Raw genomic sequence first — 15,535 nt, 5'->3', positions numbered from 1 at the left:
GCTTCCTAACATAAAAGAGCCATTATTCCTGGGCTGCCAGAAGAGGAAATGTAACTGCTGTATCGTTCTGTTTGACCTCCTAGAATGACAGAGCTCAGCAACTGAATACGAACGCAAAGAAGGGTGAAGGATTTCTGCCCTGCACTCCTGCCAGGTGTATGTGGAGATGGAAGACAGACCTCTATGAATATAAAAAGAGGCCAGATATTATTTCCCAGTATTTTCTTTGACTTGTCTGTAATTAATGGAGATTTTTTCCACGCTCATAAGCAGAGGGCTTTTTCTTTTTCTTTTTTTTTTTTTTTTGTACGAAATGTGACAAGGAGATAGAGATAAAAAGAATCAAATTCTATTTCCTTTCCTCTTCTATCTATTGGCACTACAAAAGAGTCCTAATACAAGCAGACTTCTTGCTCAAATACAAGGGAGCATCTCTGCAAATCCAGCATGTGAAATGAAGAGATTTTTCTCCTTATTTCAACAGAATGGTTTGTCTTCCAATCAGAATAACCAAGAGCAGAAGTTGCAGCATAGTTCCTTTCTCTAAGAGTTTTTGTGGTGCACATGGTTCCACCTGATTATGCCTGGACTTGAAGATTTCTTCCAGCCTACATGATTTTATGATTCTATGGGTACATGTCTAAGCCTGAAGCAAATCCTACCAACAAAAATTTTAGATACAGAACTAAAAATATTAGTGCGGCCTAGGGAGGAGGAGACATCTTTAAAATCAGTGTAAAAATTATCAGTGCCGTGCTGAGCAATGTTGCCCATGATACAAAATAATATATTTCTTCAGTGTAGGTTTATGTTCAGACTACTGGTCAAATATTAGTACTTTTAATGGCCTAAAACATGTTCCTGAAGAAAGGAGAAAAATAATCCATGGAGTCTGGAGAAAGGGAGGGAGGAAGGCAGAGCAACAGGCTCAGCTGCTCTGAAGTCCTTCTTCAGAAGGCTCATATCACACAAGGAGGATATGCCACTGGGGAGAGAGATTATAGGATTTATTTTTTCACATTGACTTTACTCCCATTTCAAGCTATATAAATACTTGAAAATACAAAGTACACGTGTCCCACAGGAAAATACTGTAGTACTGTGTGTTCTACTGTCTTCATATACCTCGGAGTCAAGGTGCCACCATGCCCAGTTCCCATATTTATTGCCCAAAGGCTGGTTGCAATAATCTTTTCTGAATCCAACCAATTATTATGTAGTATAAATGAAATATTTAACTTATCAGTTTTCTCATAGCAGCCTACAGATTATTTTTAAGGTTGATAACAAAAATTTAAAGACTATCAGGATACAAGTGTGTACTTGGATTATTGAAATCCATGTACTTGGATTGCCAGTGAAAGTAAAATGAGGTAGTTTTCCAGGTAAAGGAAAAATGAGAGATCTGAGTGTTAGCAGCAGATTCTTTACATCAGAATAAAGGCAGGAAGACCTTAAACGACAGATCAAGCCCCCTTTATGTTAATTTTCATTATTTTTCATTTTCATTATTTTTCTGGTGGAAGGTGAAGAGAATCTTAAGAGCTAAGTATGAAGGAGAAAAGCCTGAATAATGGATATATAGCCAATCAGTAACACACTGATTCCAGCCAAATACACGGAAACTTAGCATTCATTTCTAAAATGCAACAAAAGTAACATGAAAATTCTTTCCTACAATCCACTGAGGTTTTATACATGACACGAGCTTTTGGGAATACAGAAAACCTGATCTGCAGTCTTCCGCAGACTGAATTATATAAAGGTTTTGAGATAATGTGACTATGACTTAGAAAACAGCTATGAAAAAAGTTTTTTTTTCCCAGCAGAGTAATAAAATATCAGTGAAAAAAACTGATACTCACCTATGACTTTTCTCCATCTACATAGATACACAACTAACAATATGAATAAAGGGGCACTTTAATACACTGAAAAAGGTGTATTAAAAAGGAAAAACATATACATTGCTGTGAACACCAATGAAACCAAACATTAAAAGGAAATAAAAGACACACACACCCAAAAAAATGACATCCAGAAGCAAAACAGGAGAAAAACAACAAAGAAGTTTTCAGCTAAAATGAAGAATGGGTATATTATGGAAAAAAATAGTTAACCTCATCCATTGCAGGATACTCACTAAGACCATTTTAAACTACAAACCTTCAGAATGGAAACAAAACTTGCTCATATTCAAATAAAATTCTGCCAACTTAAATTTTAAAAAAAAGAGAGAGCTAAACAGAAAGTCCCATAGAGATACAATAAATTGAAAGATAATTAAAATAAAAACTGAGAGAAGGAAGAATATTGGAAAGTGAAATGAAAACATTCTGCAGTTGAAACAGGATGGATAGAAAGCAGCATAAATAGACTTTGATAACTAAAACAAAAAGAAGAACCTTAAGGAAAATACTTTTACTCAAGTATAACAAAAACAAAATCTGCACACAAATTATTGCATAATGAGAAAGAGAGACAAAGAATAAATAAAAACAAAATGAGAACAACGGTGATTCTCCTCCAGTGCAGACAGATGATCTTATTCCAAAAACACCAACCAGAAGTCCTCTCCTCACCTCAAAATGAGTAAAGAACATGCAAAACAGGAGTGACGACAATTATGGCAGCCCTAGCAGCAGTGCCATGATTCATCTGCTGTCATCTGGCCAAACATCAGGAAACATTACTCTAGTGATATACAAATGTGGACAGTCACTTTCCTGCCACCATGGCAAAATCTGGTGTTTGTTCCAGCAGGAGCTATGTTACCCCTGTAGACACAAGGTGATGTAGGTCAGCTCCCTTAATGACAAGTTTCTGTGCTCTCAAAGGCTTGAACTACAGAATCACAGATTTGCAGGGGTTGTAATGGACCTCAAGAGATCATTGAGTCCAATCGCCCTGCTAAAGCAGGTTCCCTACAATAGGTCACACAGGTAAGCATCCAAATGGGTCTTGAATACCTCCAGAGAAGGAAACTCCACAACCTCCCTGGGCAGCCTGTTCTAGTGCTCTGTCACCCTCTCCATAAAAAAGTTCTTCCACGTGTTTGTATGGAACTTCCTATGTTCAAGTTTTAGGCTATAACTCCTTGTTCTAACGCTACACACCACTGAGAAGAGCTTGGCCTCATTCGTTTGTCTCCTATCTACCTTTAGATATTTATAAACATTAATCGAATTCCCCCTCAGTCTTCCCCAGGGTGAACAGACCCACATTAATCAGCTTTTCTTCAGCCTTCTGCTGTGGCAGCCACTCCTCCCAGCTTTGCATCACCAGCAAAATTGCTGAGGGTGTACTCTATTCCTTCATCCAGGTCGTGGATGAAGATGTTGAAACAGATTGGATGCAAATTGCTTACCTAAACTTAAGTCAGACTAACTAACCTGACTAATCCTAACCCAGAATTTCCTCTGGTTGTAGCATGTTCTTCCTTTACCTGCTATATACAATGGGCTTGAAGAAAAACACAAATTAAATTTTTAGTTGCAGCCTTCACTTTATCTCATCACTCTTTACACCAGGACATACACAGCAACTCAGCTTGGCTTCTATGATTGGCACTGGATCGTACAACACAAATTAATTTCCATATCTTACATCCTCTCACACAGAACACTCCAGTCCTTTCCCTGCTTCAGTCTCCAGAGATGGAACTACTGACAAAAATATGCAGAGAGTTCTAAAATAAAATCCATTAAAAAAAAGTCTCTAAGAAAACTTTCATGTAGGAGAAAGCAGTCAGACTTTCCTACTTTCCCTTTTAGGTTGGAAATAGAGAGCCACAAGAACCTGCACAACTTGAAGAAGTAGTTCTGTCAATAAAATGCTTTCATATGGTTGATTTGCTGACTTAAAAGAACACGGCAAATTTAATTTTTTTCAGTTGAGAGGTGTATTTTTTCAGTTATATTTTGTCTTTCACAAGGAAAAAAATCTGATTCATGCAAGTTTTGCAAAGACACAACGCACCTTCACCTCAGCACTGTAAATGGGAGTTAGTAGAGATTTTGAACTGACACACTTCTCAAAAAGGTTAAAAAGAATACACAATAAAGCAAAATGGCATGCAAGAAACTGTGCAGACTGGAGATTTTGCTTTGTTTCCTTAAACAATCAGTGCAATACACAGTTTCTAATGATTTGTGATTATACAAGGATATTGAGTTAATCCAGGCCTGTGAGGTCTCAATACACTATGACAGTGTTACTAGTGAAAAAGGTGGGAATAAGGGCTACCTCCTTCATCAGATGGCCTTGTTATCTCACTGCAGTAAGAAAAGGTAGGGTTCGTGTCAGAACCATCTGATTTATAATCTCCCAAACTTGTAGAATGTAAGTACTGCTTACTGTAGCGGCTTGCTCTTTCTACAAAGGTAGAAAGAAATAATATCACAGTAAATAGATTACAGAAATGAAAAGCACAATAATAGCAACAAGAACCACTACTAACATTGATATTCATACACTGATAGCATTTAAATTAGACAAAAATGAATTGTACAAAGTTTTGTCTATATTTTTTAACATAATTAGTTCAGAAAGTTGCTTCAAAATCAGATATAATTAAGTTTGTTCTCTACTTTAAAAGAATAGCCAGAATGGTAGGGTACCCAAAAAAATAAGAGATGAAGCATATGAAAATTTCCAGTGGAAAATCAAAATGTTCCTTAATTCCTGCATTCACACAAGTGCATGTAGAAATGCTGCTGCAGGACATACAACTGATATTTAGGGTTCCACTTTCAGTAGCAAAGAAGATCCACATGCAAAGCTAAGCATTCAAAATAAATATATCTAAAAAACAAACAAAAGAACCTGTTGAGCCGAAACATTTCTGCCCACTACATTAACTTCCCTACTTCTCCATCTAGCCTTAAATTATAACCAAGGATAGATTACTGTCCTTGGAAATACAAACAATAGCATAAGGCATAATGTCATATGCTACATAAGCAAAATTGGCATAGAAAAAAGAATCTCATAAATATGCTAACCTTTTATAACTCTAAAATTTTAGTGATGTCCAGCCATTTGAAAATCCTACATATAACGAGGACAAAGGAGATCAATGTTTTTAAAGTGACTATTCCTAAGATGCATGAGTAATTGTTGTTTAGAATAAGATTTCTTTCACTATTTCTTATCTCCACATGATTATGGCTGAAATTCCTAGAATATACTGCTACGAAGCACTCATTTATATATATACATACAAAAACAAAGCATACATATAAAACAGATGGTTGGCATACTGACATGAAAATTTCCTTTATCAGCTTTGTTTCATAAACAAAAACAAAAAAGAAAGTGGATTTGGTGAAAAGTCAGGATATAAGCAATACCAGAAAGCATACGCAGACTCCTAGACTGAATATTGTCCTCCAGAGGATCAATGTCGAAGATGGAGCCAGGATCTGTGCGCCAAACCTTAAGATCTTTCCCCAAAGCACAGAAATGATAAGACAGACAAACAACAAAGGAAGTAGAAGTATGGAAGCAGTGAGTTTTAACATTCATCTAAAAATTAACTAAAACATCTAGATGTTCACCTGAAAGGTTTGAAAGGAATTAATTTCCAGCTTAAACTACTAGCTGCATCTATTTTAAGAGTTGACATTATTTAGAGACTTTTTTCCCCATTTTTTGTTTTCCTTTTCTAAATATAAGTGTTGTATTTTTGTAAGTCTAAATAAATGGAAACAAGTTAAATATCACATAATAGTGCTCCTTTCCACAGGAAAACCTGTGGAATTATCAGAGCTACAAGTTGATTTCTCCAGCCTACCATCAGCATGCTTTGTCCACCTCTATAGCTGGACATACGTATTATCAACCTATGAGCCTGAGGTCAACTTTGCAAATTGGCTAAATAAGCAGAATCAAAGGTATACTTCATCTTATCCAAAATAAACTTCTAGAAGTTGCTCAAGTCATTTAAGATCGGAAGTATTTATCTTTCCTCACTAACATAAAAAATGAAGTAGAGTGACAAATCCAGCTGTAGAAATCTATCTTTTAGATATCTACATTTGGGTAAGACGAAGTCCGCTCCTGATCTTAAGTAGTAATCCTTTGTCTTCCAAACAGGTAAATTTCCTGGGACACAGACTTAATGTTGATCCATTACCACAGTATTGAAAAGCATTTCTGGAATTCATTCAATTCAATAACCTTCAACTTTAATTCACACAAATAAATTATTAATATCTCTCAAAGTATGAATAGGATATTGAAAGAAAAAGAGCCCATGAGAAAAAATCTCATGTCCAAGATCTACTTATAAACACAGCATAAAATAGAACATAGATTCAAGCACAGTTTTCATAAATTTTTAACAAATAATTAGAGTGTTGTACAAGAGGAAGCTTGTAACAAATGCATAATCAGCTCCATTGTGATTTCTCAATCTACTCACAGCAATTTGTAATATATACAATTCGTTACTGCTATGCCAAAAAATATAATAATCATTTAATCTCTCAAAAGCAGTTTAAAATAAAATTTTGATATAAAGTGCAATCAGTTGAAGCATAGATCTACCAGATCACATCTTTTTCCTTGTGGTTTGTTTCCTGGGCAGACCTGATATCAAGATTTATTCAGTGCAATGGAAGTGGGAAAAATAATCATCTTCCCAGCTTGGTCCTTTTGCCTATTTGAGTGGTACAAAGCTAAGTAATGGGTAGGTAAAACAGGGCTGTGGGGACCCCAAATATGTCGTATTTCAAATGATTAATAGCCTGGAGGCAATGGAAAGAACAGAGCTAATGAAATAAATCCTACGGCCTTGGAATAGATTCAATGTGTGTACATTATGTGTTATCTATTTTCACTCCTATAAGGTGAAGTATAATGCCAACAACTCTCTCTTGACGAGACGAATAAAAGCCAGTGTACAATCTTTTGATAAACCATGTGTTAGTCCTAATGATGACAAATTACACAACTACATAAAACACCAACAGGCTTGAGAGGGGTAGGAGAACTGGTGAGTATCCTGCTTTTCCTGTTTGATCATGCCTTGCTAAGTAAAAAATCTTTAAAAGTATGGTTTCATGGAAGCATGAGAGCAGCAGTCACTGTTTTGTATTGATTTTATCTGTCTTTGTAATCTGAAATAATGTACACAGAATCAGAATCTTAGCAATTTGTAGCACCTAATAATTTTAACATCCTGGTAATTTATGTCAATTTCAAATATCCTTAAACTCATGTGAGGATCATGAAGTCTCTCTCGTCACCAAGCCAGCGCTCAGAGAGATTAATTTATCTTGATGGCTTTAGATAGCTTTAATGTAGCTAAAACTAGTCCCTATTTTCTAGAGCATAGGTATTAATTTTAGCAATCAGGCACTTGAAAAAGTTGTTACAGCTTCACTGATTATACTTTAAAAACCAACCAGATGGATTCTAACAGAAATATTTTTTCTAACTGGCTGAACTTTTATCAGCTATGAAAAAAACTCAAGAGTCAGTTGTTTTTTTGTAGTCCGCAGTTTTTTTTCCAGCTGCCAAAGACATTCCATGAATAGGGAGCACATTGCTGCTTTTTGAACAAGACGAAATTATAATTGCAGTCCCTCTGAAAAAGCATTAGCTGAAATATCACTGGATATTAGGCTCTCAGGTTTGTCATGGCCTATTTCCTTTAAATAGTGGCACTATTTTTGCTGTTGTGGTAGGTATGGAGAGCTAAGAATTTCTGTCTGTTTCAATACAGAAATATTCCAGGTTGATAAACAGCACTAAAAGATACTAATACTTCAGTCACGTAGCTCAACAATTTCTCAGGGATGTTTTTAATCCTAATCTGTTTGTGCTAACAAGCCTTCAGTTACTGATCACAGGATTGCTCTCATGATTCTCACTTTGGGCTACTGTACAAATGCAATGCAGCAAAAGGTTTAAAATATGCACTGAACTGTACAATAAACTGCAATCTTGCAGAAGCATCTCTATCTCTCTTTGCCTGCACCACATCTAGCTATGGAAATGAGACACTTGATCAAGTATTTGGGTCTGATTTATCTGAACAAGTTGTTGCCCTAGATCCAGAATGTGTGGCCCTCTGAGATTTGCTATTGCAATAGTCTGTCTCCTAATACAAAAATAGTTTGCATCCTACACCCAAATATCTGGTCTTATCTTAGATCACCTTTTAACATCAGTTCTGAATACTCATTTCTGGCTCACTAGAGTTCTACCAAGTTATCGATGAGTTACATCTTGAGCTACTTAGAAAGCTGCGTGAAATTCTACAAGTAGTACATAGACTAAAGTCAACTCTAGAGAAATAGCTTACTGGTCTAAGGGGAAATCTGATCTTGTCTGCAATGTTTAAACCTTGGAGAACCACCACTTTAATCACTGCTCTTCTCTGCAAAATGAAGAGTTAGTATACAGAAACAAAGCAACAAGACTGAGTAACCATGTTAAAAAAAAAATTCCTTTGACTACTTCCAAATAAGCTGGCACTGAACCATTAGTTCAACACAAGTTTCACAGTGAGAAAAGAGTGAAAATGAAATTTGTGAGCAATTTTTCTCTGTTGTAATGAAGAACACAAGCAAAGGCTTTCATCTTTCTCACAGTGTTTTGGATAGCAACATTATTTAACAACTTACCAACAATTATTCCAGGTCTTCTATCCATTTCAACTATATGTGGGTGCACCCCTTTATATGCTGCATCACTTACAACTTGGGTGTTTTTCCGCACCCGCTCTGTTATAGGATCATCCACCACTGGGGTGAAGCCTCTGCCCTTTGTCTTCTCGAAATCTTCATGGTATTTAACCTAGGAAAACAAGAGGAATTACATTTTTCCCAAAGCAGCAATTAACAGCAAACGGTTATTCTATGCATACTTGTTGCTTTATGAGGCACTACATTCTTTAGGTTTTGCACCATAATAAAATTGTTATACACAAGAGATACAAAAGACTTGGCAGGCCATCCAGACTGCCTCCCTGACCTAATTTCCTAGTAATTTATTATCACTTTTGCATTTGTTTTGCACTGTCACTGAGTAAGACATTAACTCAAGCAGTAAAGCATCATCTTGCAGTCACACAAACCATTAAGAACAACAGGAAAAGCCCTCAGGAGATCATCTGGTCCATCCTCTTCTCTAAGTTCTCTAGTGATGTAGACAACTACATCTGCCAGTGAAAACGTTCCAGCAGTAACAGTTCTTAAGAACACAAGTACTTTCATTCACTGAGAATTTTGATTATATCCACAGGTTCAAAAAATGAAAATGTACTTTCCTACTCTTTTATCATATGCCAGCTGGCTTTAAACATAAACATAAAATAAACATTAGAACAAACTGCACTTATTCTAAGGAGTCCACTTTCAAAAAAAAAATAAAGAAATGGAAAACAAAGACATTAGGGTAGGAAGTGTTAGATAACAAAGTGTTGGAACAAAACCAGTATTAGTAAGAGTTATAGAGGTGGTAACCCTGATTATATTTATGTTTTTTTTAATCCTTAATCGTCAAAGATTTTAAAATGACAAACATTCTCACACAAGCGAATGCACACAAAACAACTCATTCCAAGAACAAAAGTCACACAGAAACCAGGAACATGCACAGGCACAAGGTGCAGTGTGTCACCTAATCCAGTCAAACTGTGTGATGCTCAAATGAGGATTTCTTTTAAAGGAAAAAAAAAATACAGAACAGACATTTATCTGTTAGAAAACTGTTTATTAGTATTTTGAAAATGTTCATTACAGTCATGTGCAGTTAGGAAACACTCCCTCAACAGGTATAAGAAAATATTTCTTCCATATTTGAGCAGAGAGTTTCATTAGTTACCTATATTAATGGAAGGCAAAATCCAGTGGAAGTCAAGTGCCATTCCTTAGTATATTCTAGTTATAGGAAGAAGGTACCCTACCATTGAGATGTTGTTTTGTGTTTCTTTGACATGCCTTAGCTCAGGTGTGTCTAGAATCACACTACGTCTACCTTTCATCTGCCTCTGATCACTGCTGTACTTCACCTGCAAAACAGCAACAACAGCACACATGAAGATTTTGTTTATAGTAGAAAGGATGGGGAGAACCACACTATGCAATGACATTCTTTCCAAACCATAATGCCCAGTATTCATCCAGTTTATTTCTTTATACTCATTTTCTAGTGACCGAATTTTGAAAATGGGCTACTGTACTGCTAAGGCCAAAGGGCATGTTTATTCCATCAATCACTTAAAAAAAAAGTTACTTGAAAACTGAAACTCTTGACTGTTTTAATACCATACGTGAAATAACTCTTTTATCAGCTGTAAACTGGTTATGAGTTAGGGTCAACATAATAAGAAAATACCACTGTGACTTGTCCTGGACACTTTCAAAGCATACATGTATGGCTGATGACAACCCAGGCAGACCCAGATTCAGTCCTCAGTCTACATCCAGGTCAGGATTAGCATAAGAACCCCTAGGTCACTAGGGAATTCAAGTGTTACAAGCCAAGTATTGCTTTGGCAGCCTTCTTACTCCGGTTTGATAGCTAGCTTTTGCTAGCTTTTGCTAGCAGCACAAAAGCAATGTCTGGGACAAGACTGAATGTGGTATATTGTTTCCAATGAGAACATTCAATGAGAACATCTGTGCTTTATGCAGCTTTAAGTACAAGATGTCACATTTCTCTTAATTAGCTTCTTCTGTGGCATTATATGTACTTGTGCTAGAAGTACAGATGCATGGTTAGTTATCTGAGGGAAAAAGAAACAGCAAAAAAAAAAAAAAAATCCCACATTTAGAACTGTAAAACAGTAAAAGTAGTTGGTTTTCTTTGCCTAGCGAGTACCCTTATGGTTTCTTCTTGCTCAGTGGATCTTAGAGTATGAACATCATTGCCTGTTTGCATCATTCTTTTACTAGTGGACTCTCTAAAGTCCTACTTTGTACTGTAACCTGTGTACTGAATGTTAGTAAATATTTTAGAATTATCTATACAATTGCAGTCAAAGTATTGTGCAACTGATTTGAGGGGCAAATCTATTTCAATGTGCATTTGTGATGAGAGAAATCAAGTCTATTTTCAAAATTTAATCAATGTATTAGTGAATATATTGGTCTCAGACCTTAAAAATAGAGATTGTCTATCCCCACCTTAAAACTACATATCAGCTAAGCACAGTATGCCTATAAAAATTTAACTTTGGAGTAAAGCACAAAAATATATACTACTGCGTTATTCTTCAAACCTTTAATTAAATCTTGAATTTTCTTAGTAAGTATATTCAGCCTTTGAATGCTTTATACAGTATTCCCTGAACAGAACAATTACAGTCAGCATAGTTTTGTTTTCACCTACTGATCACTAACACAGATGAGTACTTATCCCTGTAAATCTTGAGACACAAAGGAGTCAACTGGAAAAAAAAGCTTAATTTTCAAGAATTAAAAAAAGTATTTAAAGTCTACAATTTTGGGGAAGTTTCCCTTTTACTTTTAACAATGTACCCAAAACTAACTGACTTTGGGTACTATGTATGAGCATTTTTAAGAATATGCTGAAGATATATGTTTAACTACAAGGTCCTTAAATCCTTTGATAAATCCAAGCTACTTTATTCTTCACCCATACAACCAGTTCTAAAATGTTTACTATTTTTAATTCTCTTCTTCCACCTTAGACAGCAGCTTTGCATGGAAGACTATTCTATTTACCATCTGCAGGGTTTTTACCACTGTCTGCTCTTCTTACACTACTGTAGTGACCTCTCCTCCGTACCCCTCAAAAGCATGTAATACCAAAAAAGCCAAGATAAATAGAAACTAAAATAAGCTAAGATAAATATAAATATAGATAAATATAGTATCTTACTCTATCTTATCTATTTAGGACTACTCAGCTTTGGCATAGGTGGCATGCTGGAGAGTGGAATGGATTACTATATGCTTCCATGCTTTGAATCACACAAAAAAATAAACAAATAAATAAATAAATAAATTTGCACTGAATTTAAGTTCTCATTTCCTTCATCCATATTCCTTTACCATAATTTACTCCTGAAATCTAGCAACTGAAACTTGGTAACAAGAGACAAAGGCTCTTGAAAGAATGACTGACCTCTTACATTTTTTTAACAATAACCATAAGTCTTAATATTTTTGTTGCCCATATGTGCAGTCATGTATTCAAAGGATAAGAAAAAAATTATCAATGGATGACACAGTTGCATTTATTAGATGTATCAAATCTAAATGCAAAGCATATCCTTGTTATATTCCTCCAGTGACTGAAAATATAAATGACAAAAAGAGTCAAACAACTTGCCGAGCTGATATTGTCTTGATTCTTCTTGACTCTCTCTATCTCAGGAGTGATGCTCACAGCAGTAGCTTTGCCAGGCTGCTCTCTGTAGTGAACCTATTATTTAACAGAATGAAATGGTACATACTATGTCAGCTAAAGCACTATCAAATTGTACTACATTAAAATGCATGATTTAAAAGGTTATCCGGGAAACAAATGAAAAGATGAAATGCATGTGAAGTTTATTAAAGCTTATAAAATTTGGTTTTTGAAGCATAGCCTTGGATTCTTTCTGTAAAGTCTTCTTATTAATGCATCTGTGTGTATATGCACACATATGCACACAGTATCTCAACATTTACTACACTGGTCTTTGGCAGTACAGAGAAAAATCTTCTATTTGGAATGGAGTAAACCACAAATAACATAACAAACTCAAGCAGAGCAAATGGAAAACCTGAATTTCAGCAATGAACAGTGTAAATGTGTATTTCTCCAAACACAGAGATTCCATAAGGATACGATTCACATTTTAACTTACATACTCTGTATATTCAACAGTGATTAAACACAGTGGGTACAATATATCTGACGACTGCTAACTGAATCCTATTTGCAGCCCCACTAAATATGGATGCTGATGGAAGTCCCAGCAAGGAGAAAGGCTCATTAACAAGGTACAACTTCCGCAAGAATGCAAGTGTACTCCAAAATTCCTTACCTTCTTCCACATGCTCCTACAAACAGTACAACTTTCTAATGTTTTTTTCAGCCGTTAAGCAAACTCTGACAGGAAAGTTAGAGAGGAACCAGTCTCTTACCAGACAGGAGAGATGTGGAGTCTGAGTTTTACTCATTAAAAAAAAAAAGGAAAAAATTCTGTAAAAAAAATCTGTTCAGATTCCCTGCAGATGTCTAAGACATTATAATGTTTCAAAAAAACTGCAGCCACTTCTTCAGTTGAGATGTCCTGCTTTACATGCCATTTTCTGAACCAAGCAGTGGCTTCTCGAAAATGCTTCCTAAAAGAGGGTTTTCAAGAAATTTCATTACTGAGCCTACACCTAACTAAAGAAGAGGTACAAGTTCTGGAGGCAAAACTTCATTCTGATCCTCTGCACCCAGCAATTATGCAAAGGAATAAATGAGAGAAACTTCCCATGCTGACATTCTCTTGATTCCTTTTGACTCTTTCAATCTCCGGAGTGACACTCACAGGTGTAGCTTTGCAGAGCTGTTCTTTGTACTGAACCTAGTAAACATGGCATAAGGTATTACACAAAGACTTCCAAGTAAAATGAGTACAACAATGCATTAGAAACCACTACAGAGCATGCTACATTTGGCTGGAAAATATCATTCCTTTGTAAACACGATCATCTTTCTGTCACAATACTTAATACTCACCCTACTCTGAGGTTAATTCCTCTGTTTCAGAGGTGAACAAAACTGCTGTTTCAATAGGAATGTTTCACTCTCGTTGATGTTAGTCAAAGCACAAGGCTAAGAAGTTATTGTCTTAATCATTAATTGATTAAATTAGTCTTTGTGGACAAAGAGGAACCAGCACAAACATTGCACACATATTCACTGAGGCTCCAATACACAACAAAGACTGCAAACAGTGAAAACGGGGCACACATTGCTTATATTCTTCTGGTTTTCCTTGATTCTCCTTAGTTCAGGTGGATCAGAAATAGTAGTTGCATGCTGAATTTCTTCTTTGTACTTAATCTGCACAATAAATATTACAAAATATTAGCATCTCTGATAAAATATACAGACAAGTAATAAAACATGAATTTTATAATCCGCCCCTTGCACGCACCGCACAGCTAAACCAGACCTACCAGCACTACTGACCTGAACAAGAAGAGATATATTTCATTTCTGAAACAGACTGTTGGGTTTCAGATAGATCTTATTTGATAAGATGTAGACAAAGCACATAAAACAAGCCTGGTATCCTAAAATTGTTAGAGCATGAATATACATCACATCAGATTGCAGCTATCTTTGTGGTAATTGAGATGCTGCATATACTACTTGGAGATTTGCATCACTTTGACTATGACTTGGTCTTTTATTATCTTACTGGGGAATCTACCAGTCCATTCCAGAAACCAAATATTTCACAGATGCAACTCTGCAAGAGTGGATGGCTTCAAAGTCTGGTTGAAGTTCTCTGAAAACATGCACAAACACATTATGAAGAATGCAGATGTTTAAATGGATTATGCCTTTGAAGATGCTGTCAGAGATTTCGTGATGTTTTTGCCACATCTCTTCTGAGCAGCAGTATGTTTGGATATGGTAGAATCCACAATTTGAAAGACACAAAGCACTTCTTCAATTATACACCATATGCACCAAAAATGGAATACAATTTAATGAGAAAGTACTGTGAGGTAAGTGTATGTGGTATTAAAAAGAAAGACATCATATTTTCTGTTTTTCCATATGCTATCCAACAGGGTCATCTTGGACAAATTAGTACAATGTCTTTTTCTTGCTGTCTGTTACTAAATATCTGTCCAGTATTTGATACATTCTGCTTCAAATCTCTTATTTCACTGTAGCATAAACAATATTCAGAGTTCATGTCATCCTTCACAATATGCTGTGCCGCTTTCTTCTTTAAAATGGTAAATACAACAGCAACATTCACAAAAACATTCAAAATTGTGTCTGCAGTGATACATGCCAGTAGGAAACACTTTTCATTAGCGAGACTCAAGGAAGCAAAAGAACATTAAGAACAAGAGAACAGCACAATTAATCTATTTGTGCAGTTTCATATTTATGCAGCGTACAAAACTGATTTTAAATAAATGTTAAGGCTGCAAAATCAAGCATTCAAAAGTCAGAAAATGATAGAAGTAACTTAATCAATGTAACATTACTTCTGCCCCTTATACAAATATGTTCCATATTCAGCTTTTAATATATTTTGTACTACTATATTCTTTTCCTCTTCACGTGCCCTATAACCATCTTTATCAACAAAAGAGAATTCTGCTTCATTCATTATACATAATCAATGATCCTTACTCAGTGAGTAGCTCACATATGAGTCCAGACTGTTTTGTCACGCTTTTTTTTTTTTAAGTGTTTTAAGTTCCTGCTCTGAAGACAGAATTTCAGATTTCCTCAGGAAATCACTAAATCACTAAAGTTTCTCCTCACTAAAGTATATGAGTTTTTACACAAATTAGTTCCTCTAGTATGCTCTGAAAGCAGGAGAAAT

General features: G+C 35.6%; 1 protein-coding gene across 7 annotated transcripts in view; it reads right to left on the bottom strand.

Annotated features, from left to right (window-relative positions):
* The window catches only part of NEBL (nebulette), a 254,624-nt gene that overhangs the window by 20,783 nt on the left and 218,306 nt on the right, over window positions 1-15,535 (bottom strand). For 6 of the 7 annotated variants that reach the window (XM_021386377.1, XM_021386380.1, XM_021386376.1 and 3 more), the window contains one exon: window positions 12,193-14,022. In XM_021386377.1, coding sequence (XP_021242052.1) covers window positions 13,876-14,022 — 147 coding nt within the window. In that variant the 3' untranslated portion in view covers window positions 12,193-13,875. Of the gene's footprint in view, window positions 1-8,633; window positions 8,806-12,192; window positions 14,023-15,535 lie in introns of those variants that run through there. The other variant, XM_021386383.1, reaches the window with a different exon arrangement.

This window comes from Numida meleagris, chromosome 2, assembly GCF_002078875.1.
Source record: "Numida meleagris isolate 19003 breed g44 Domestic line chromosome 2, NumMel1.0, whole genome shotgun sequence".
NCBI lineage: Eukaryota > Metazoa > Chordata > Aves > Galliformes > Numididae > Numida > Numida meleagris.
Note: the sequence above shows the minus strand (reverse complement) of the source record. Positions and strands in the feature narration are given on the sequence as shown.